Source organism: Callorhinus ursinus, unplaced genomic scaffold (assembly GCF_003265705.2).
Source record: "Callorhinus ursinus isolate GAN/ISIS: 27379988/994484 unplaced genomic scaffold, GSC_fseal_2.0 scaffold65, whole genome shotgun sequence".
Lineage (NCBI taxonomy): Eukaryota > Metazoa > Chordata > Mammalia > Carnivora > Otariidae > Callorhinus > Callorhinus ursinus.
In genome coordinates, this window is record NW_027397127.1 from 5901272 (window position 1) to 5926960 (window position 25689).

The 25689-nt window shown below is 34.7% G+C and overlaps 1 protein-coding gene across 1 annotated transcript in view; it reads right to left on the minus strand.

Moving 5' to 3' along the window:
- The window catches only part of COL4A5 (collagen type IV alpha 5 chain), a 233304-nt gene that overhangs the window by 54636 nt on the left and 152979 nt on the right, over positions 1 to 25689 (minus strand). Inside the window, exons 22-30 of the mRNA XM_025853713.2 lie at positions 23365 to 23457; positions 21902 to 21972; positions 21401 to 21592; positions 20543 to 20711; positions 18260 to 18352; positions 18063 to 18167; positions 16963 to 17060; positions 15465 to 15615; positions 4506 to 4619 (exon numbers count right to left, since the gene is read on the minus strand). Of these exons, the coding sequence (XP_025709498.1) occupies positions 4506 to 4619; positions 15465 to 15615; positions 16963 to 17060; positions 18063 to 18167; positions 18260 to 18352; positions 20543 to 20711; positions 21401 to 21592; positions 21902 to 21972; positions 23365 to 23457 (1086 nt within the window). The remainder of the gene's footprint in view (positions 1 to 4505; positions 4620 to 15464; positions 15616 to 16962; positions 17061 to 18062; positions 18168 to 18259; positions 18353 to 20542; positions 20712 to 21400; positions 21593 to 21901; positions 21973 to 23364; positions 23458 to 25689) is intronic.

Sequence of the window (25689 nt, forward strand, 5' to 3'; positions counted from 1 at the left end):
TCTTCTAATTCTAATACAGACTGGTAACAAGCAGCTTGTGATTTGACACTGGTCCGTTGACGGCATTTGGATTTGCACTGCTCTAAGGTACTATGGATTATTGGGATATATTTCTATAATCCATAAAAATGATCAATTACTGAATAAGCCCATTACGTGGATCTTTTTGACTTTATTTTAGCTTCATTTTACATGTTATTTTATTTTATTTTTTAAGGAATTTATTTTATTTTATATTTTTATTTTTTTAAGATTTTATTTATTTGACAGAGAGAGACACAGTGAGAGAGGGAACACAAGCAGGGGGAGTGGGAGAGGGAGAAGCAGTCTTCCCGCAGAGCAGGGAGCCAGATGTGGGACTCCATCCCAGGACCCTGGGACCATGACCCGAGCCGAAGGCAGACACTTAACGACTGAGCCACCCAGGTGCCCCTACATGTTACTTTAATAATACATTACACCATCAGTTCTTGTTGTTAAATTTTGCTTCTCAGTATACCAACCAGGACTTTACAGAAAAAAATGACGCTGAAAAAATATTTAACCTTAATAAGTTTTGTAAGACTGAACTACTCTGAGACAAAATGGTTAAAAAAGAATATATTTTAGGGAAAAGAACTGCTCTACAAACATAAGGCAAGTTCCCACTCCAATTCCTATCAGGTATGTGACTTAGTGAGTCACTTAATATTGTTGATCTACATCTGTTGAATGGGGATACAACTGACTGGAAGCTGGAGGCTGAGCCAGGTGACGCCAGGTGACCATTCCAAAGTGTCCCTTCAACAATAAGACCTAATTTTATTGTTGAAGATTCACAGGCAATTATTTTTATAATAGAGCAAGATGCTGGGATTTTAAGATTTGTTTGATGTCATATACCAGCATGTCCTTAAACTGATAAAATTTACTTTGAAGATTTGAGAAATTCCATTTAGTTGGCACAGTGGTAATGGTTCCAATGCTGTCATTTCATTGAAAATACTATAGAAAGGGGAGAGATATTTTACATTATTATATTTGTGACGTACGATGAGATACCTAATAATGAGCACTATTATAGCTCTATCTAGATCACTGCTTACTATTATAGCCCAACTAGTTTTTGATAGCTGAGTTTTCAAGATAATTAATTTGTCCTTTGAAATATGCTCTACAAAATAATGGGAAAAAAAAACAAAGACTTAAACCTGGACAAATCTTGTTTGTTTTTCATGTTTAAAGCTTTACTTTAAGATCCAGCTTTCGAGAAATAACTACTGTACCTGGTAGACCTGAAGTTCAAGAAGCAGGAGTTACAGTTCAGTAGCAAGATGAACCACCCAAGCAGAAGCAAGTTGCAAAAAGACTGATTAGGTTAGGAAACAAAACTAAGCATGTCAAGATGAGAACAAAAAAGTCTACAAATAGAAGTTATTAGATACTGATTCAAGACTATCATATATTAGTAGTAATGAGTAAAGAACTTATTTTAGGAATTCATTCAGATGTTCATATAGCAATATTCTATAACTGAAATGTATTCCCCAATAGAAGCACAATAAAGTATTTACATTTACAAAAAGTAATGCTTTTTGATGAAGATCAGCTTTACACTCTTGTCTCTGATCCTTATATTGCTTTGAATAATCCTTTTGGAACTTGACCTCCTAAAGATAAGTTAGAACTTAAAACTAAATTTGATTTTATACTATAATGGCTTAGGTACAGAGAACTCAATAATTATTAGCAGATGAGTATGATTAAACAACCTGCATGTACTAGCAAAGATTTTTTAATTGTTATTTGTAGTAGTAACAGATATTATGCTGTACTTTTCACAGCATAGATTTTTTCCATGAATACTGTCAGAAATAGGCATCCTGGTAAGATCAAGAATGAAAACAGTCAACATAAATTCAAAAGCTCTGCTGAATCTCCTTATATAATAGGAATTATATGGCTATATCTATAGAGGGTAAGTACATTAGGGGTGTGTAGATGCTCTAAATTTATTGGCAGCCAAATGGGACTAGTGAAAAAAGTGGAAAATTCCAAAAACACGTATTATCGTGAGAACTTTTACACACACACACACACACACACACACACCCCAAGGGTTTGATAGCTGGAAAAAAGTTAGAAAACTTCATAGATGAAAATGGGTTAGGAAACTTCATCTATGAAATGACATGACTAAGTCCTTGTTTCTTTGTTTCACATTAGTGGGGATGAGGTTGAACTGATTGCACTTTTTCCTGAGACTGTGCAAGCATTACAGTACATTTGGCTCAGGTTAGGGTATGATCTGTGGACACGGAATTGAGTATATTTAACTGACCTCTTAAAGATTCACTAAAGCAGCAATCTTCTAGCTAATAGCCAGATCAAATAGCAAGAATCAACAATTTCCATTTCTGCCTGGATTAGTAGGGCATGGAATGAAAAGCATTTTGCTTCTTATCCTTTGGCATTTTTTTTTCTTTTATTTCCCTGCTGTCAAATGAGGACTTGATATTCAACAGTTCCTTAATTTATAAACATGCGTTAAACTGTGTATCCTGCCTTGGAAAAGAGAATGAAAAATAGTAAAGCTTAATTAAATTACAGCAGAAAACTGGAGTCAAAAAAGCTTGAAAAGCATCATGCAAACATTTATACTGGAGAGATGACCATATAGAATACTTTGCATTAAGTTTTCTATTGCAAAATGAAACACAAGTATATTAAATAAGCTTATTAAAAAAACATTGGTAGTTAGAATTTCAGCCATGCAGTGCAAGTCAGGTATATCAAGGTATTAGTAACAGTCTTGCTGATCACCCTTTCATTGAGATGGATGAACAGAAATTACAATTTTTTTGAAATAGGCTAAGATAATCTGATTTGGTGATATAAATAAATTTATATAAAAAGTGAGTATATGGGCTAGTATTAAATATAAAATGTGATCTATCCTGTAGTAAAAAAAATTGTGATTTGATAACATATTTATATTAATAAGCATTCATTCAATACATTTTCATGCCAATTGCTGTTAACTTCATTTGTTGAACCATATTAGTTAAGATCTTGAATTTTATGGCAAAGTATATATTTACAGAGAAAGAAATGAGATTAAATTCAACACCATTACTTTTCCCCTGTCCATCCTATCTAGACTTTATAAATTAATATACCTATATATCCATCCGTTAAAAAGACAGAGAACATTAGATGAATGAAACATTTAGAGTACTAGCTAAATTTGAAAAAGCATAAAGTACAAATAAATGTACGCTTATTTTGTTCAGATTGGTATTAACAGTAGTTTCTTTTCATTCTTGCTTAGCTGTGATTTAAGAATTCAAAATGCTTCCAAAACCTCATGTAATTTTGGGAAATAAAAGAAATGACAAAACATAACAGGAATGATAAATTCATTTTAGCCATCTTTGTAGAACAGCAGGCCAAGACTATAATGACCAAACCTAAAAATTGTTTTTTCTCAAGATCCCTTTGCTATGCTAGTTGAACAGAGTGGTTTTTTTCTTGAGTGTTGACGCAGCTACTTTTTAACAACCTGGGTAACAACCTGGTTCAAAGCAACACTGTAAGTTTTCTCATTTTTAAATCAGTAGTGACATGTTAGGGGATGTTTAAAAAAAAAGGTACAATGGGCCATAACACAAAATTTTAAAAAAAGAACACAAGCAAAAACAACCTTTACTTTCCAGGCTTTTTATATTGTTAACTGGTGTTTCCAGATTTTTAGCATAATAACTAACAAAGTATTTATTGCTATTTAAGGTCAGAAAATATATTTCTACTGTTTCAAAATCAATGTATGTACATCTGAACTGTGAGTTTAAGTCATCTGACATATTCATGTAAATTAAGGAATGATTAAGTTTTCCATATTTGTTCTAACTTTTGAATTATTACATTGCCTTGTAATAACATACTAGCCCGAGAGTGGCCCTTAGTGAGCCTCACCAGATGGCTCAGAATCCACAAAACTGAAGTAAGTTCTCAGACAAATGTAGAAGAACCATATGATTCTTTATTAGGTTACAAGCTGACAAAACTTGTTTTGCATATATTTTGTTTGTTTTTGTTTTGCATATCTGTATAAAAAAGAAATGTTACGAGGTTTCAAAAAGATCTATTAATTCTGTACAGCTACTCAGGTCTGAAATAATCAGCACTGCAATTCTTAGTTCTGTGATTCCAAGACTGTGACTAGCTCAGTGATTGTATGCTGAGGGAACATACTGCAATTGTGAAATTGCATTTGTTAATAGATCAATTTTAAATGAACAGGGAAGGAAAGTATCAGGGATTAAAGAAACTCTTATGCTGTGATCTATACTTTTTCAATTTTACAAAATTATACAAGGAGACATGTTACCTCTGAAATCTGTTTTCTGGAAAACAGGTTTTCCTGTTGTAGTTTACTGATGTTATAGTTGTAGTTTACTGATGAACTAGCCATCCTCTATATAATGAATGCTACAAAAATGCACACTTATTTACTCCAATCTTACCAGGTTGGCCTATTGGTCCAGGAATCCCTGGTGGCCCTGGTGGTCCCTGAACACCTATTCCTGGAAGCCCAGGAGGTCCCATTGGCCCAGGTTGTCCATTTGGCCCAACATCACCTTTAGGGAAATAAATATAGTTTAGATATTAAAAACAACAACAATAGCTGAGTCACTAGTCATTAGGAAGCACAATACCTATGTAAAAGGCACATAAAATTAAGCAGGGATCTTGAAAAGCTATCCAATCACTAAGCAAGAGAAGTATGCACAAATACCCAGAGCAGACTCAAGAAATACATTAAAAGTTACAGACGTATAACTTATGCTGAGCACTCAAGTTCAGTACTTAAATCAACCTCACAAAATAGTACTTAAGATTACAAACCACACGTTTCCTTTACTTGCAAATCATCTTGAGCAAGTATCTCTAAGTTTAAAATATATTTTCAAAAAAAAAAAACAATAAAGGTAGATAACCTTTAACATCTTCGTATTTGCTAACTTGGGCCCATGTCCTATAAACATGCTAAAGCCTCTCCCACCATCAGTAAAATGCATTTTTGATCATGGAAAATTCACTGTCCCTCTATCTTCTGTCTCTTATTCTAGAAAATTTTACATATACTAAAATTCTCTTTTTCTAATATACTTTGATGAGTTTTGACATATGTATACAGTCATATAATCACCACCCAAATCAAGATATATAAGATACATATACAGTTCCATCAACCCAAAAGGCTTCTTGTACCTGCTTGTAGTCAAACCCTCTCCACACCCTAATTCCCTGTCAACTGCTTGATCTGTTTTACCTTACATTTTTTTTTCCTTTTCCAGAATGGCATATAAATGCAATTATACAGTATGCAGCCTTTTGAGTATATCTCCTTCCCCCTAACATAATGCATTCAGATTCATCCAAGTTGCTGTAACTATCAGTAGTTTGTTACTTTTTATTGCTGAATAGTATTCCATTATGCAAAAAATGCCATAATTTGTTCATCTATTCACCAGCTGAAGAACAAACAGACTATTTCCAATTCTTGGTGATTATGAACAAAGCTGCTATGAACATCGATCTACAGGTTTTTGTGTGAAGTTTCACATTTTTCTTGGATAAATAACTAGGAGTGGGATTGCTGGGTCATGTGGTAAGGGTATGTTTATAAGAAATTACCAAACTGTTTTTCTTTCTTTTTAAAGTTTTTTTTTTTAATTCCAGTTGGTTAACATACAGTGTAATATCAGTTTCAGGTGACAATATAGTGATTCAATACTTCCATGCAACACTTGGTGCTCATCACAAGAGCACTCCTATTTCACCCATCCCCACCCACCTGCCCTCTGGGAACCATCAGTTTGTTCCCTATAGCTAAGAGTTTCTTGATTTGCTTCTCTTTTTAACCCTCACTATGTTCCTTCATTTTGTTTCTTAAATTCCACATATGAGAGAAGTCATACGGTAGTTGTCTTTCTCTGACATATTTTCCTTAGCATAATACTCTCTAACTCCAACCACGTTGCCATTTCATTCTTTTTGATGGCTGAGTAATATTCCATTGTGTGTGTGTGTGTGTGTGTGTGTGTGTGTGTGTGTGTGTGTGTGTGTACACACATATCTATTACCCCCTCTTCTTTATCTATTCATTAGTCGATGGACACTTGGGCTGTTTCCATAACTTGGCTATTGTAGATAATGCTGCTATAAACATCGGGGTGTATATATCCCTTGGAATTAGTATTTTTGTATTCTTTGGGTAAATACCTAGTAGTGCAATTGCTGGATCATAAGGTAGCTCTATTTTTAACCTTTTAAGGAACCTCCATACTGTTTTCCACAGTGGCTACACCAGTTTCCATTTCATCAACACCTCTGTGTTCCCTTTCTCCACATTCTCACCAACCCCTGTTGTTTCTTTTGTTGTTGATTTTAGCCATTCTGACAGGTGTAAAGGTGATATGTCATTGGAGTTTTGATTTGTACTTCCCTGATGATGAGTGATGCTGAGCGTTTTTTCATGTGCCTGTTGGCCATCTATATGTCTTCTTTGGAAAAATGTCTATTCGTGTCTTCTGCCCTTTTCTTAATTGGATCATTTATTTTTGGGGTATTGAGTTGTATAAGTTCTTTATATATTTTGGATACTAACCTTTTATCAGATATACTATTTGCAAATATTTTCTCCCAAACTCTTTTTCAAAGTGGCTCTACCATTTGAATTCTAACTAGTAATGTATGAGAGTTTTAGTTAATCTGCATCTTTGGCAGCACTTGGTATTGTCAGTTTTCTTTCTTTTTTGAAGCCTATTCTGACAGGATAAGACATGCTATCTTCTAGTTTTGACTTGCATTTCCTAGATGACTGATTATATTGAGAATCTTTATATGTACTTACTAGATATTCAGATATCTTTGGTAAAGTATCTGTTCAGATCTTTTGCCCATATTTCCAAATTTAAATTTGGTTGTTTCCTTATTATTGACTTTTGAGAATTTTTTTTAAAGATTTTATTTATTTATTCGAGAGAGAGAGTGAGAGAGTGGCAGAGGGAAAGGGAGAAGGAGAGGGAAAGAGAGAGGGAGAAGCAGGCTCTTCACTGAGCAGGCAGCCCAATGTGGGGCTCAATCCCAGGACCCTGGGATCATGACCTGAGCTGAAGGCAGATGCTTAACCAACTGAGCCACCCAGGTGCCCCAACTCTTGAGAATTCTTTATGTATTCTGACCATAAGTCCTTTTTGTCAGATAAATGATATGAAAGTGCATTTCATTTCCTTTTAATGAAGTCCAATTTATCAATTTTTAAATGTATTTTTGTTTTGTTTTTTAAAAACTCCTGGTTCCAGGCCTTTTCAGAGGTCTTGTCTTTTTTTTGCATTTTTTAAAAATTTTATTTTATTATGTTTTAGTCACCACACATCATTAGTTTTTGATGTTTTGATGTTTTATCTAACAACTCTGCCCAACCTACAATCACAAAGATTTTCTTCTATGCTTTCATCTAAAACAGGGGATAAAGTACTACCCATGGGCTAAATCTGGACTATAGCCATGTTTTTGAACTGCCTGCGAGCTAAGAATGGTTTTGACATTATTAAAGGTTGTTAAAAAAAGAAAAAAAGAAAGATTATATGACAGAAACCATAGATGGCCCATAAAAACTAAAATATTTACTATTGGGCCCTTTATAGAAAATGTTTGCCTGCCTCTGTTCCAAAAGTTTTTTTTTTTTTAATCATTTTAGGTTATACATTTAGGTCTATGATCCATTCTGAGTTAATTTCTGTACAAGGTGTGAAGCATGGTTTGGGGTTTGTCTTCTTTTATTTTACACATGGATGACCAATTTAGCACCATTTGTTAAAAAGACATTCTTCTATTGAAATTGCCTTTGCAACTTTGTGAAAAATCCAATTGTATAGGTCTATTCTTGGGCTCCCTATTATGTTCCATTGATCTATATGTGTCTATCATTTCACATATACCACACTATTTTAGTCACTGTGGCTTTACATTAAGTTTGGAAATTAAGTATTACAAATCCTCCCACTCTGTACTCTTTCTCAAATTACTTTGGCTATTCTAGGTCCTTTCCCTTTCTAAATAAATTTTTGAATAAGAAACTACTGCAGAGTTTTGCTAGGAAACATGTTCAATCTATGAATAAACCTGTAGAAAACTGTTAACAATATTGAGCATTCCAACTCATGATCACAAAATATCTTCCCATTTGTTTGGATGTTTGATTTCTATCGTTAAGTGTTTTATAGTTTTCCACATACAGATCCTGCACATATTTTGTTAGAACTATACTTAAGTACTTCATGTTATTTGATGCTATTTCAAATAATACTGTTTTTGTCTAATTTTCATTTCTAGTTGTTCATTACTAACATAGAGAAATACAATTCATTTTTGTATATTTGCCTTGTATTCTATGATCCTACTAAATTCAATTCTTCGTTCCAGGAGTTTTTTTTTTTTTTTTGTAGGTTTTCAATTTTCTATGGAGAAAATCAAGTCACCTATACAGACAGTTTTATTTCTGCTTTTCTAATCTGTATGCCTTTTATTTCTTTTTTTTTTTTTGGGAGGGGGTAGTTTGTGATGAGTTTTTTTTTTTATTTGAACATAGTTGACACACAATGTTACATTAGTTTCAGGTGTACAACATAGTGATTCAACTTCTCTGTATGTTAGGCTATATTCACCACACGTGTAGCTACCATCTGTCATCATATTATTTCTATTTCTTGCCTTATAGCATTTCATTGCTTTATAGGACTTATGGTATGATAATGAAAAGGAGTGGTAAGAAAGGACATCTTTGTGCTGTTCCATATATTCAGGGAACAGCAGTCAGTCTTTCACCACTAAATATAATGGATCAAGTTTTTTGTAAATGTTCTTTATCATGCTAAGGAAGTTCCCTTTTATTCTTAATTTTGTGAGAGTACTTTTTCAGAATAAATGTTGAATTCTGCCAAATAATTTTCAGCATCTATTAAGATGTTAATATAGTTGTTTTTTTTTTCTCTTTAGACTGTTGATAAAGCAAATTACACTAATTTTTCAAATCAGCCTTGTATTCTGAGGATAAACCTTGCTTGGTGTAGCATATAACCTTTTTTTATATATTGTTGGATTTGATTTGCTAATATTTTCTTGAGATTTTATATATATATATATATATATTCCTGAGAGACACTGGTCTATAACTTTCTTATAATGTCATTGCCTGTTTTTTGTTTTGGCCTCATACAATTGCTGGGAAACAATCTATACACTTCTATTTTTGGAGATTGTATGGAAATTGTGTTATTGCTTCTTTAAATATTTGGTTGAATTTACCAATGATGCCATCTGGATCTGTAGCTTTCTTTGTTGATAAGATTTTAATTACATACCAAATTTCTTTGATAAATATTGGATTATCTATTTCTTCTTCAGTGAGCTTCAGTAGTTTATATCTTTTAAGAACCTCATCCATTTCATCTAAGCTGTCAAATTTACAGGCATACAGCTGTTTGTCATACTCCCCTGTTATTCTTTGAATGTCTATAGGGTCTGTAATGATGCCCCCCCTTTCATTACTAATAATGGTAACACAGGTCTCTTCCCTTTTCTTGGCTGGCCTGGCTAGAGGTATATCCATTTCATCGATCTTTTCAAAGAACCTCATTTGGTCTCATAAAATTTTTCCATTGTTTTTAAGTTTTCAATTTCATTGATATCTGCTCTTATTGTTATTTTCCCCTATTATTACTTTTTTAGTTATTGTTACTTTCCTTGCCTAATTTCTTAAGGTTAAAAGTTAGATAATTGATTTTGATTGTTCTTTTTTCTAATAAAAGCTTTTCATATATGAATTTTCTTCTAATCACTTCTTTATCTGCATCCTACAAATTTGATATGTTTTATTTTCATTTTTATTAAATTCAATATACTTTCTAATTTTCCTGGCGATTTCCCTTTTGATTCATGGGTTATTTAAAGTGTTTTGATTATTTTCTGAATATGTCAGGATTTTCCCAGATAGCTTCCTATTACTGATTTCTTGTTAAATCCAGTATGGTAAAAGAATCTACTGTATGATTTAAATATTTTTAATTTGCCAAAGTTTGTTTTAGGGCCTAGATTATGGTCTATCATGACGAATATTCCACGTGCACTTTAAAAGAATGTGTTTTCTGCTCTTACTTGGGGGAATGTTCTATAAATGTCAATATTGAGGAGTTACATTGAAAAGAAACTCTTAACACTGCCTTGCTAGAATACTGTACATCCTATCCTTATACACCCTATCTTATATCCTTCTACATGAAGCCAATGCAAAGTATGGCCCATGCTTGAATGAGCATGACAAGTCTAGGTGGACTAAAGACCACCTGATGTTGGGCATTACAATTTCCCAGTTTTCTACTTGTAATTTTGTTTTCCCTTTACTAAAGAAATCTGCCAAAATTGTATAATCTTAAGGCACTACAAAAATCTCTTTTCCTGTCTTCCACATTTTCTTGTAATATTTTTAAAATTTTACTTTACTTTTTAAAAAAATTTTATTTATTTGACAGAGAGAGAGAGAGAGCACAAGCAGAGGGAGCAGCAGAGGGAGAGGGAGTAGCAGGCTCTCTGCTGAGCAGGGAACCCAATGCGAGGCTCAATCCCAGGACCCTAAGATCATGACCTGAGCTGAAGGTAGCCGTTTAACTGACTGAGCCACCCAGGCGCCCCAAAATTTTACTTTTCATATTTATGATTTTAAACATACCATGCATCAGAAATTTATTTATTTGAGACCATTTACTCAATACCAACTTTTAAGGATCTATTCTTCCCCTGCTAATTGATGACATTTCTCTGTATACACATGAGTGTGTGTGTGTGTGTGTGTGTGTGTGTGTGTGTGTTCTGTATATACATGTTTCTTAACTCTGTTATATTGGTCTATTTGTTCCAGCACTGGTTCACAATGCTGTAATTACAAAGATACTGAAATATATCTTAGTATATGTTTGGTAAATGTTAAGTTTCAGAATGAATTATGTCAAGTGCTTCCAAAAAACTACTTCAATTCTCACTGAAAATGCATTATATTTAGGCAAATTTGGAAAGAGCTGACATCATTCAGCTTTCCCATGCACACATATGATTCATCAACCAATTAATTTTACCTTTTTTCAAGTTGTTAATAATGGAGTTTTAATTTTTTCCACAAATCATTAGGCATATTTTATTAATTTCTAGATATAGAATTTTTTTGCAAATTATAATTTTTATTTCTTTCTATGTTTCCATTTCTGTGCCATTCTATGTGTCACAATACTTTTGCATGTTATTCCTGCTACCTGGAACATCCTTCTATAAGGATACAGCTCAAGTCTCACCTCCTTTATGAAGTCTCCCAAGGTACCTTAGATGAGGCCCTGAACAAAAGTAACATATGAGACAAACTGAATGTTTCCAAAGTCGTCATTTTTTTTCTTTTTTGTTTAATGTGATTCCAATGTTGAGTCTTAAGCACGTTTTCATCCTCATATCGTTCTTTACTGATGGGTATTAGCATATTTAATTTATTATTGGTCACTATTTTGCTTGGAAAGTGCTCTATCAATCTCTCCTATTAGGAAAGATTACTAGGTCCTAATGCCCAGCCACTGGTATAAATGTGTCTGGTAGGTGAACTTTTATTGTGAGCTGCTTACTGAGTTCTGACTGTGGTTTAGTGACCCAAAACATTAGTGATACATTTTCATAAAAGTTTCAGATGAAATAATCACTATCATAGTGATACCACCTAGATTTTCTTACAGTAGTCAGAAAACAGACTCTATGCCTTTGTATTCCTAGTGACTCAAGCAGTAACTGGTACAGAATAAGAACATAATGTTTGAGGAATGAGGAATTACATGGCAGGATATCCCAAATTCTTTTTCTTCTACCACCTTAGAAACTGTGCTGGGGCTTTAATATTTGAGAATGGTTCTTAATAGGATATGGGGATCTTACACTTCCTTTCGAAGATTAGGAAAATAAATGTCTAATAAGACATTGATGTTTAAAATAGGCTTCAGGGATGCCTGGGTGGCTCAGTCAGTTAAGCATCTGCCTTTGGCTCAGGTCGTGATCCCAAGGTCCTGGGATCGAGTCCCACCCACATCGGGCTCCCCCTGCTCTGCAGGGAGCCTGCTTCTCCCTCTGCCTGCCACTCCCCCTGCTTGATCTCTCTCTCTCTCTCTCTCTCTGGCAAATAAATGAATACAATCTTTAAGAAAATAAAATAGGCTTCAATCCATTTCTTCTTAACCCATCTCAAGGACATTTTAATAAACAAATTATCATGAGTGAGCAATTTCCATATGGAGACTGTTTGACACATAGCTTATCATTTGGAATGTCTCTATCTGCAATTTTGGGGTCACATGTCTAAGCTGGGGTAGACGGTTGGTGGGAAACACAACGAGTAACTTTGAGTGTTACAGTTTACAGCTGGCCAGAACTGTTTACTTGAAAACAGATAGGTATTTTTAAAAGAGCTTATCTAAGAAGAATTTGTATTGGGCTAGTTTGAGGCTTTTGCTGGCTGAATCTAGGCTGGCTAAATTGGGCTATTATGTCATATTGCTTTAATGGGAATCAATCCAACATGCTTTAGGAGTACAGAGCTGTTCAGATTATTCTCTGGGGCTCAAAATATTGACCAGGAGAGTCCCATTCCTTACAAACCAGTAAGGAAAAAAACAATTGCCAAACCAGCTAGGCTAATTCTGTTCCTTTTTATAATTAGGGGAATCAGAATTAAGGGGGCAGAAGAAACCAATGGAGAAATGAGCAAAGGACATGAGCCGTTCACAGGGTAAATATGTCCCTTAAGCATATGAAAAGATGTTCAATTTTATTCATATTAATGGAAATACAAATTTAAACTATCCTGAGAATAAAGGCAAAGGATATAGTATATCAAAAGAAATTTTTTAAAAAAGAACAAACTTGGAGGACTTACATTACCTGACATCGTCTTATTATAAAGCTACAATAATATAAATAGTTGGTACTGCCTTAAGGATAGTAAAATAGATAAGTAGATAGTAGAATTGACAACACAAAATAGACCTAGACATATATAGCCATCTGATTTTTGACACAGGTGCCAAAGTAATCCAATGGGGAGGGAACTATTTTGAACAAATAATGTTTAATAAAATTATTTGAGATGGATGATAGTCTTAAACATAAATGCTAAAATCATAACATTTATAAAATAAAACAGAAAATCTTTGCAACTTTGGGAAAGGTTTCTTAGACAAAACACAGAAAATAATAATTATATAAAGAACAGATAAATGAAACATCAATGACTAAAACTTTTATTCATTAAAATACACTGATAAAAATGAATAGGCAAACCAGATAGGGATAAAATACTCATAAACATATATTTCACAAAAGATCAGTATGCAGAATATATAAAGATCACTTCCAACCTAACAATTAAAACAGAAACAACCCATATTTTAAAATGGGAAAAATATTCAAATGTGTAAATAATCCACGAGTACAAGTAAAAGAGCTCAACATCATTAGTCATCAGGGAAATGAAAACTAAGACCAAGATATGTTACCAACACACCTACCAAAACTCAAAAATGAAAAGACTGATTAATACCGAATGTTGGAGAGAACGTGGAACAACTGAAACTTTCATACCATATTGGTGTGAGTTTAAAATGGTACAATCATTTTGGAAAAAGGTCTAGTAGTTTCTCATATAACTAACATACACCTACCTTATGACCCAACAATTCTACTCTTAGGTATTTAACCAAGCAAAATGAAAGCACATATCCACAAAAAGATTTGTGAAAGAATGTCCTTAACAGCTTCACTCATAATAGCCAAAAACTTAACATAGTCCAGGTGTCCATCAACAGAGAATGGATAAACAAACTTTGGTATATTTATACAATGGAATACTCAATAATAAAAAATAAAAACTCTTAATAAATGCAACAACATGAATGGACCTCAAAAACAATATCCTGAGTGAAAGAAGCCTTACAAAGAATGTACCCCCTGTGTGATTCCATATGGAGTTTTAGAACAGGTAGAATTAATTTACAAGGAAAAATCATAACTGTACAGTTGTCGCTGTGGATATTGCTGTAGGGACTGAGAAAAGGAGCAAAAGGGAAATTTCTGAGATTGTATCTTGATAGGGGTTTAGTTACACAAGTGCATGCATTTGTCAAAATCCAGCAAATGTCTCTGTAAGATATGTGCATCTCACTTAATGTGAATTTTATGTCAAAAGGAAAAAAACCAAGCATAGAATTATAATATACATGCTAAAGTATTTAGGGAGAAGTGTCCTGCTATTACAATTTACTGTGAAATGCATCAAAAAATAAGTTAATATTTTTAAAGAAAGGGATGAACTGATATGTGACAAATCATGTATAGTAAAATGTTGATAATAGAATATCAATGATGGGTATATAGTAGTCACTGAAAATTCTTTCTACTTTGCTGTTTATATGAAATTTAAAAAAATAAAATGTTGACAGAGATAAAATGTTAACTGTGGAATCTTGATGGTGGATATAGGAGTTTTCACTGCACAGTTTTTAATTTTCTATGCATTTGAAAATTTTCATAATAAAATGTTTAAAAACTATACTGATACCTACTTCTATCAGACTGGCAAAAATTAAACAAGTTTGTCAACATACTTAGCAAGGCTGTGGAGAAACAAGTACACTCATTCATTGCTGGTAGGAGTATATGGTGCAAACAGAGAGGAATCTGACAATATCTAGAGATGCATTTAGCCTTTAATTCAGAAAATCTATTTTCATTACTCTACTGTACTATTACACCTGTACACATATGAAATAACATGCATGCAAGACAATTCACTGTGACATTATTTCTAATAAGAAAAGATTGTAAAAAACCCAATATAGTGACTAGCAACTGGTAGAATAAGCTATGGTAAACCCAAGCAATTTAATACTAGGTAGCTATTTTTTAAAAAGCAAGATTTTGATGTACTGACATAAGGTGATCGAATGTGCAAAAAGTCAAAAGGTAGTACACTATCTTTTAAGAAAGTTAGGAAATACAAATATATATTCTTATTGGTTTGTTATTTGTATGAAGGAACACTAGAAGGACAAATAACTCAAAAATTGGCTACATATGGGATGGGGAAAACAGAGTGGATGGAGAGGGGGTAAAAGGAAGACTTCTCAGTGCTACTTTTATACATATATGATTGAATCATCTATTCAGTGAAATAAAATGCAAAAAAAAATCAATAGAAGATTAAAAAAAAAAAAAGCAGTGACCGAGTGAGACCATAAGCTTTCAGTTAATTGGATCTATCACCCATAAATTTTCCCAACAGTTTCAATTTCTATAGAAGTTAAAAACAAATTGAGAAGTAGCAGTAATTTCTATACCTTTTGGTCCAGGGAGCCCATCCAAGCCAGCATGTCCTGGAAGACCTGGAGGTCCTGGGAAACCACGATCCCCTTTTGGACCAAGTGTTCCTTTGAAACCTGGGAGTCCTGGGGGTCCAGGTGGCCCAGGCAGCCCAAGTCCTGGTTCTCCCTTAAGCACACACATGAGAAAACACAACAAAACCTCCCATGATTTTCTTGGTGTTAATTGTTTACCATGGAGAATTTAAAGCAGAAATTACAAGGTAATACCTTTTTTTTCCCTATGGGGGAGGGAATAGGATAACTAAATGAAAAATAATTGACATACTGGAGAGAGTATCTGGAAGGATGAGAAACAAATTAAAGGATATGGTTTCAGGACAAGAAAGAGATTAACTGAGAGAGCATAAGATTAAAGAACAATTGTTTTTAGCTCACTAAATGTGATTACAGACTGAGTATTAGATAATTATTTTAAATTTGACTAAGTGTGATAATGACAATGTGGTTTTTGTATGAAATGTCCACTTACTTAGAGATGAATACTTAAGTATTTATAGGTGAGATAATATGATTTTGAGATTTGAGTTAAAATACTTTAGCAAAGAAAAAAGGAATAGATGAAGTAAATATGAAATCTTGATCATGTGGAATATGAGTAATGGATATATGAAACTTCATTGTATTATTCTTTTTACTTTTGTGTTCATTTGAAAGGTTCATAATAAAATAAGAACAATTAGACAATAGAGTAGTTTCTCATGAGAGCTGGAGTCATGGTCAATTGTTCTTCCCATGGAAGAAATAGCAATGATGAAAACACAAAAAGTTTAAATTAATTAAATGCAGAGAAAATACAGAAACAGTCAGTATAATTATATACCACAGCAGTTTCCTGAAAGTTGACTAAGGAAAATTTTAGATTAGCTAAGATATAGTAAAAAGAATGGAAAGTAACTCAAACACAGTATTTTTTATAATTATCATATTCCTATTATTACTAAGCTAATAACAGTGGCTTATATTATGTATGTGGGATGGAATTGGGACTGGGAAACAGTATGGGAAGTTCTTCACATGCTATTTAAACAATCATCACACAGGCATGGACAGAGGTTAAATGGTATGCTGATACTACAGAGAAGCACAGGGGGAGCTGATGATTGTATTTTCTCATCTAATCTCATCTCATCAGATAACCTTTCACTCTAAAACAGTTTCAGAAATTTTCTGTTTGCTTCAAATATGACCTCTTGGACAATGAAAGACTGTTTTGGGTTAAATATGGGGCTCAAACATATGACCTGAGATTAAGACCTGAGCTGAGATCAAGAATTGGACCCTTAAACAACTGAGCCACCCAGGTGCCCCAGGTTAAATATTTTTAAGTGAAAATACAATCAGCTACCTGTATTTATATAGTGAAGACTTGGGATAATAATGTCTATATCAAAGCAGAGAGCTAGGGCTAATAGAAATAGGAAAAGGGGAAAGAATAAATTAAAATATCCCAGACCTTCGGTCCTGGAAACCCTGGTGGCCCAGAAGGGCCTTCTAGACCAATTCTTCCAGGTGTTCCAGGTGCTCCTGGAGGTCCCGGAATTCCAGGAAAACCTGTGAAATGATTAGTCATTTTTTAATCTCCAAAGAGAAGACACTTTAAGAAAGATACCTAAACTCCCAAACTCACGTTTTTACCCTGTCCAATCATGCTTAGTGACTACAGCGAGATGTGAAAAGTACACTGAAATTCTAGATGACTACTCAGGATCAAGCCTTACAAACATGTGATATTCCCTCTCAATCATGTTATGGTCCTGCCATTTTCATATAGAACTAATGTGTATGGAAGATATACTCTTCTAAAGGAAAATGAGTTATTACTAATGAGATAGAACTAAACATAAGGAATGACTCCCACACAAACATGCAGAAAACTTCTATTCTGCTTATATCTGGATATAGTAAGATACAAGGCCTACCATATAATTCTGGAAGTGAGCTAAAAACAATTGTAAATATTACACAGAAATATACACATAAGTCATATCTGACTCTTTTGAAGTCATTTAGTATAAATGAGTAAGGCCATGTTTAAGTACTGTTCTCAGACCAATGTGCATGCTTGCCACTCAAGAGAATAAATTCTGCGAGAAAAAAAGCAGAACTGAAGCAACAGCTCTAAAAAATTTCAGTAAATCAAGAGAATATGATTTAGGATAAAACATTACTTGGATACATATGTGTAATAAATATGTTTTCTGCTTAGTACAATCCATTCATTCAACAAGTATCTACTGAGTGCTTACTATGTGCCAGGAATTTTTCTAAGCCCTGAAAATACAATGGTGAATACAAAAGACAATAATTCTGTAATTTTAAAAGCTTATATACCATTTTTGCATATCTATGATTTAGATATTTTCTTGTCTGGACTGTTTTAGATAAAGGCAATAAAATTATAGTGCATACATGCTGTGCCTTTTCACTTACATTACTAATGGTACCTAGAAAAGAAGCACAGTTAACTTATTTTATTTGTTGAGGGAACTATATCAAAGAATAATGTTATACTAACTAGTTAGATTAACCTGCCTGCTGCTCAGTCCTACATACCTTTGGGACCAGGTGGTCCAGGAAGCCCAATTCCAGGGACACCTGGTTCTCCTTTACTACCGGGTATTCCTGGCAAGCCTGGCTGGCCAGGAAGTCCAGGGTCACCTATGGAGAAACAGCAGTTTTTTCAAAGGGATACTTTCAAAGAAAGAAGCCAGTGAGTGTTAAAGACATGGCCAAATAAATTCCTCACACACCTGGAAGACCTACTTCACCATCTCTGCCTGGATTACCAGGCAGGCCAGGCTTCCCTGGCTGGGTTATGGTCTGACCTGGATCACCTTTAGGACCTAAGAACAAGAAGGAATAAACAGTGAATGAGAAGTGTTCACTTGACTAAAGATCTTCTTTAATTAAAAGCAAAACAAGAAAGTATCTATAATTTTTTGAAAATGCACACTAACAAGAACCCACAAGAAAAATAACCCCATATTATATATTCAAGGAATAAACCAAACAGAAGAATAAACTTTCAAAAAGAAAAAGTAGATGACAGTTTTAAGAGCTTCCAGGATTGGGGCGCCTGGGTGGCTCAGTTGGTTAAGCATCTGCCTTCGGCTCGGGTCATGATCCCAGGGTCCTGGGATCAAGCCCCACATCAGGCTCCCGGCTCAGTGGGGAGCCTGCTTCTCCCTCTCCCTCTGCCCCTCCTCCCTGCTTGTGCTCTCTCTCTCTCTGTCAAACAAATAAATAAAATCTTAAAAAAAAAAAAGAGCTCCCAGGATTGAAGATGGCATCTATAAAAATATTTTTAAATGTAGGTCAAAAGAGCCTAACAAAACTCAAACTGCAGTAAACAAGAAATATTCATTTTGGTTAACTGATGGTACCTTAAGGTTTTATGTGCGCAAAGTCCTGTACACCTACTTCTCATTAATTAAAATAAGGACTTGAAATAGGCTCAGGACAAAGGTAGATCTCTAAAACCTGACATAAAAAGCACTAACCATGAGAGAAAAGACTGATACATTTGACTACATTTAAACTGATTTCTGTTGATTAAAGACACCATATAGAGAGTGAAAAATGGCAAGCCATAGTGAGTGAAAATTCTGCAGAATAGATAACAAACAACTAATACACAGAATATATATATTAAAAAATCCTAAATCAGTAATAAAAAGAAACAATCCAGTAGAAAAATGGTCAAAAAAACACTTGAATGGGAATTTCAGAAATGGAAATTGAAACAGTCAATAAACATATGAAAAGGTGCTAAACTTTAATGTAATCTGGGGAATGTAAAATAAAACTGTTATGAGATACATCACACTCAGCAAACTGACAAAAATGTAAGAAATCTGGCAATACAAAATGTTTATGAGGCTGTAGAACAACAAGAAATCTCCAATACTGCTGATGAAATTGGTACAATTGCTTTGAACATTATCTAGTAAAGCTGAAGATGCATTTATTCGATGCTTTGAGAATGCTCATCTTAAATATATACTCTAGTCCGGGGATTGGCAAAGTTTTTCTGTAAAGGACTGAACAGTAAATATTTTAGGCTTTGTGGGCCATATGGTCTCAGTAGCAACTACTCAACTCTGCAAAATGTTGAGTCTTTGTGTAGGAGTGCAAAAGCAACCAACAGACAATAGTGAATAGGTGCAGATGTATTCAAATAAGTTTCATTTATGACAAGTAGCGGGCCAGATTTGAATGCTGTGTCATAGTTTGCTGACCTTGCCTCAGAGAAGTATGTGCACATGTACACCAGGAGATAGATATGTATATATAATATATATGTAATATATAATATATATACATACAAGGATGTACACAGAAGCATTATTCATAATACACCTGAACTATAAATAACCCAATTGTCCATCAACAACAGAATGGATAAATCAATTGTCTCACACACACACACACACACACACACACACACAATGGGATACTATACAGCAATGAAAATGAATGTACTATAGCTATACACAAAGTTAATATAAAGAATACTTACCCTATGATTCCATTATTATGAAGTTCAAAAAGAAGCATAATTAAAGTACTTTGTTTAGGGATCCATATCTAGGTGATAAAACTAGGGGGCAAATGGAAGGAAATTATGCAAAAGTCAGGACAGTGGTTACCTCTGAAGAAATGGAAGGTGATTATGGTCAGAAAAGGACAGAGAGAGGAAGGTGGGGGTTTCTAGGATGATGGCAAGCTTCTGTTTTTTGGCATGTGTGGTAGGTACATGTGTGTTTCCATTATAATTGTTAAACTTTATGTACCATGTACTTAAAAACAACAAACAACAATAACAATGAAGACAGAAGAAATTTAAAGAGGGAACCTCCCCCCCTTTAGAGAAAACACATACACTGAGCTCCCTTGCTAAGGAGCTCTGAAAAGCCCAAATATAAATGGCCAGGGAAACATCCCTCATGAAAGGAAGCCAAGAATGGCCAAAAGATAATACATTTCTGCTTTTAAGTGCCAAATTAAAAACAAAACAACCATAGTAAACTCACCTGGTATTCCTGGCTGGCCTGGATTTCCTGCCACACCTTGTATGCCTTTTTCACCTACTGGGCCTGGAGGGCCAAAACCCACAGGGCCCATAGGCCCTCTATTCCCTGGGAGACCTGGCAAGCCTGGATTCCCAGGGGGACCTCTTTCACCCTTAAAAGCAATTCCACCCTGAAAAGGGAAAAATTTAATACAGAAACATATAGATATAGGTTGGTATGTTGGTATTACTGAATACAACTAAAGAAATGATACAGCCATAAATAGTTCTTAAAAGCTGTATAAGTGTATGTTATTATGTGATGGGATGTGTGATCATTCTACTTATTCATTATTCCTTCAACAAATATTTTTTAGTTCCTACTATGTGTCAGGGGCCGGTGATACAGCAAAGACCAAAAGTAGGCAAAAATCTCTGCCCTTCATAAAGCTTACATACTAGCAATAAGTCAAGAAGTTTGTAGTCCAGCTACCACATGGCCATCTACTCACACTAACCTCTAAGCTTACTATATATAAAACCAAATTAGACTTCTGTTCTAGGGTCCAAATAAACCCAGACAAAGATATGTAGTATAAGAGAAGGGGAAACTCACACTGACCCATAAGCATCTTAACCTCCTGCCCACCTACTCACAGCCAATATTACTCAATAGAGTAATGGGTTAAGAAGATAAAACAACTGAGAGAAAAGAGTGGTAAAAAACCCCTACATAGTCAATAACAATGTACCATTACTACATACAGTTACAGTCTTTTAAGCACTAATTGGGTGTTCATCGTAGCACCAGGCCCATCTTAGGAAATATCCCTAAGTAACAATTTGACATCACAGAACCAAGAATATCAAACCAACTCACAGGTTCTCCTTTGGGGCCAGGAAGTCCTGGCAGTCCATCCTGTCCAGGGGTACCGGGTAACCCAGGAAGCCCAGGGGCTCCTGGGGAACCCAACTCTCCTTTGTCACCCTTCATTCCTGGAAAAGTGAGGATGTCACCAGGTTCACCTTTAGAGCCAGGAAAGCCTGGAGGACCTGGAGCTCCTGGTATGCCCTGAAGGAAGAAAAAGAAAGAAGGGAAAAAGAAGAAGAGAAAAAAATCAGTTTCTTTTTTTTCCCAACACATTTCTCTCTCCAGTTTATCATATCAACCCACCCAATAACATTTAGTGTACAAAGCTAAGAACAAAGTGAGGCATGTGAGTCAGGGAGAATCAAGGAATGAAAAACAACGCAAATTAATAGAAGAACTAAATTTCTTTTATTATATATATCCACAAGAGAAAACCAAAGTGTAAATGGATTTCTTCTAGTTTTTTTTTTGTTGTTGTTGTTGTTTTTCTATAATATACTCAAAACTTACTGTTAATCCTTTGGGACCGGTTAGACCAGCATGTCCTTTTTCTCCCTTCTGTCCAGGGAAACCAAGAGATCCTAATACATGCACATACATACACACACACACACACACACAATAATGTGAACTTTGACCCTGAGCCCCTGACAAAGCTCATACAAAAATCAAGTCAGGAAGTCAAGTTTTAAAATAAGAACCCCATTCAATCACATTTAACAAGTCACATTTTTATTTTCCTATTTTATGCTCTCAAAACGAGCAAATCATCCTTTCTTTTAGGTGAATCTATACAATATTATATCCTTAGGTGTTTCCAACTACAATGCCTCTCACAGCTCACAGCGACCAATTGCTAGGCACAGAGGTGCTAAGGCTCCTATAACCATCCTAATGCCAAGCGGAGAAAGAGATAAGGACACAGTCTGAGTCTCTTTCTTTGTTCTGACCTAAACAAATTTCCCAGATCCTTACAAGTCCTTTCTTTGGTTTACCACTTCATAAAATTTGGTTTATGAGAAACATTTGGTGCCTAAAGACTAAAGGAAATATAACTAAAGAAGTGGTTCTCAAAATGGGTCCCTCGATCAGCTGTATCAGCATTACCTGAGTACTGGTTAGAAATGCTAATTCTTGGGCCCCCACACCAGATCTACTGAATCAGAAACTTTAGGGGTGGGAACCAGCAATATGGGTTTTTAACAAGTCCTCCAGGTAACTCCGATGTACTCCCAAGTTTGAAAACCACTAGACTGGAGGTACAAGGCTTGATTATTAACTTCCAGTGGCAGCTATAAGACCTGTTAAAAATCTATTTCCAAGTGCTAAATGAATTGGTTTCTTTGGCAGACATACTAGACAGAAAGGTAAGAGATCTGTCTACTCTCAGCCCTGACACAAACATAAAGTGTGATTTCAAGAGAATATAATATTAGGATATCCCAAGAGGCACTTGAGAGAGTTGTGGGTCTGATGGATATCAAATATAATTTTGACTGGAAACAGGGAAGGAGGAGTTATATATAGAAAGAGGAATATGGGCAGCTGGTTGCCAAACTACAGTAGAAGCCCTGTCCCTTAATGACAACACGTGATACATCCCCAAAGACTAGAAGCTCTGCCACTGGAAACTACACTCAGGGGCCAGATATTATGAGCTTTTCCCCCAGCTTTTTGGAAGAAAGAAGTTTGACTCTGTATGAGTTATTTTCCTCACCATATGGAAAACAGGGAAGATATTTTTCTTGGAATAATATTGTCAAAATGCTTTAATGGAAAATATTGGTAGCTTCAGGTGTTAGAAACAAGAGCATAATTTATTTTGTAACAGACAGAGGCATTTCATATTTAATTATTTATGGATATGAGAGACTTGCTATAAAATGAGAAACTGTCATCATTATAAAACTGAGCTCACTAAAATCTAGCCAAGAAATATTTTTACAAGGTTGCCCTGAGGCAGAATGTTTTACCTGGAGGACCTGGAAGACCTGGAAGGCCAGGCTGACCTGGAGGCCCTGAAACACCAGTTCCAATACAGTTGAAGCAGGTGTCACCTTTGTCACCTAGAGAAAAGCATATTGAGGAACAAATTTTACTCAAAGGGGTATGTCTATCTCCTTTAGATAGGTTCTAAAGAAGTTAGCACCAAGGAACAACCATTCCTACCCAACAGTGTAGTTTAGAGAAGCCTATATTAGAATCAACTCATTTGATAAATATTTGCCAAGTGCTTATTATTTGCCAAGTACTGGTTCCAAGTATCTGTGATATACTGGTAAACAAAACAGACAAAACAAAACAGGCAAAAATCCATGCCTTCATGGTGTTCATATTCTACCAGTGGAAAGGGATAATAAACAATGAAGGTAGCCAAGTATTTATATATATATATATCAAAAGGTGTTATGTTTATAGAAAAAATACACCTGGGTAAATGCGATTAGACATGCTAGGGATGGGTGGCAGTTTACAATTTTAATAGGGTGGTCAAATGAGATGATGATATATGATAAAATCTTAAAGAATGTGGCATGTGCCTAATGAATGTAGAGGTACTCTAGGAAGAAAGAATAGCCATGTTTGGCCTACTCAAGAAACATCAAGGAGACCAGATTGCTGGAGTAGAGAGAGGAAGGGGAAGCAGATCAGACAGTTCACAGGTTATAACGAGTGGCATATCATAAAACGTCACATAGGCCACCATAAAGCCTGGCTTTTACTATGAGTGAAATGAGAATCCAGTAAAAAAAATGTAAACAGAAAAGCAAGATGATATGACTTAATTTTGAAACAGATGTCTCTGGCTGCTATATTGAGAACAGAATGGACGTGCAATGATAGAAATAGGGTAATCATTTAAGTGGCTATTGCTGTAGTAATCTAGGAGAGATGACAGCTCATCCCAGAGTTACAGCAATGAAGATGAGGAGAGTTGGTTAGATTCTGGGTATATTTGAAAGTAGAGCTCATGGGATTTTCTCATGGATCATACACAGAATACAAAAGAAGAGAATCAAAGATGACTCCAAGGTTTTCAGCCCATGCAACCAAAAAGCTAGGGTGGCCTGCATTTAAAAAAGGGAAGACATAAGTGGTAAAATTATGGGGGAGGAGGTAGCAGAGATCAGGACTTTAACTTGATCAAGATGTCAAGTTCAAAATGTCCAGTAGACAGTTGGATATACTAATCTGGAGGAAAAGACTTAAATTTGAAACTGGAAGTCACTGGCAAATAGGTGGTATTTAAAGTCACGAGACTGACTGAATTGAGTTCAAATACAGAAAAGGAACAAGGACTAAAATACTTGGGGCATTCCAAAATTAAACGTTCGGTAGATAAATTTAAAATACATATGGAAATGCAAATTAAGCCAAGACTTACTATAAGGCTACAATAATTTAGATTGTCTAGCATTGGTGGAAAGAGAAACAAATAGAACAATGAACAAAACAGAGAGGTCGGAAACAGACTAATACATATAGTGTCATAAGATTTATAAGAAAAGTGCTAATGCAACTCATTGGAGAAATGACAGTCTTTTGTACTACAATATTGAGTCAATTGGATATCCATGTGGGAAAAAAACTTTGATGCCCACTTCAAACTATGCACAAAAATTACTTGAAGACAGATGAAAGATCAAAATATAAAAGTCAAAATAATAAAGCTTCTAGAAGAAAACACACAGAAATATCATCAGGTTCTTGGGATAAGCAAAGATTCCTAAAACAGAACATAAACAACACTAACCATAAAAGAGGACATTAAAGATTGGATTTCTTTAACTGCCATTTAAAAATAAGAAAAAAAGCACTTTACAAAGAGAATACATGAACTGTAAGAAAAGAGGCTCAGCATCAGTAACTCATCAGGTAATTGGAGACTAAAACCACTTTGGAAAACTGTTTGGTGATATCTATGGAAACAAAACCTGCACCTACCCCTATAACCCATCAATTCCATTCGCAGGTATATACACAACAGAAATTTATGTCCTACAAAATATATGTATAAGAATGTTCATAGCACCTTTACTTATAATAGCCCTAGACCAAATGTCCATTAACATTAGAGTATTTAGGTATATTGATACAATGAATACCAAAGAACAGTGAAAAATATTGCTACAAACAAAAATATAGGTATATCCTACAGACATAATATTGAGCAAAACAATCAGACACAAAAGAGCCCATACTGTATGATTCCATTTATACAAAGTTCAAGATTAGGCAAACCAATATATGATAGAGGATAAAATAGTGGTTACCTTTGGGAGTGCTGACTAGGGGGC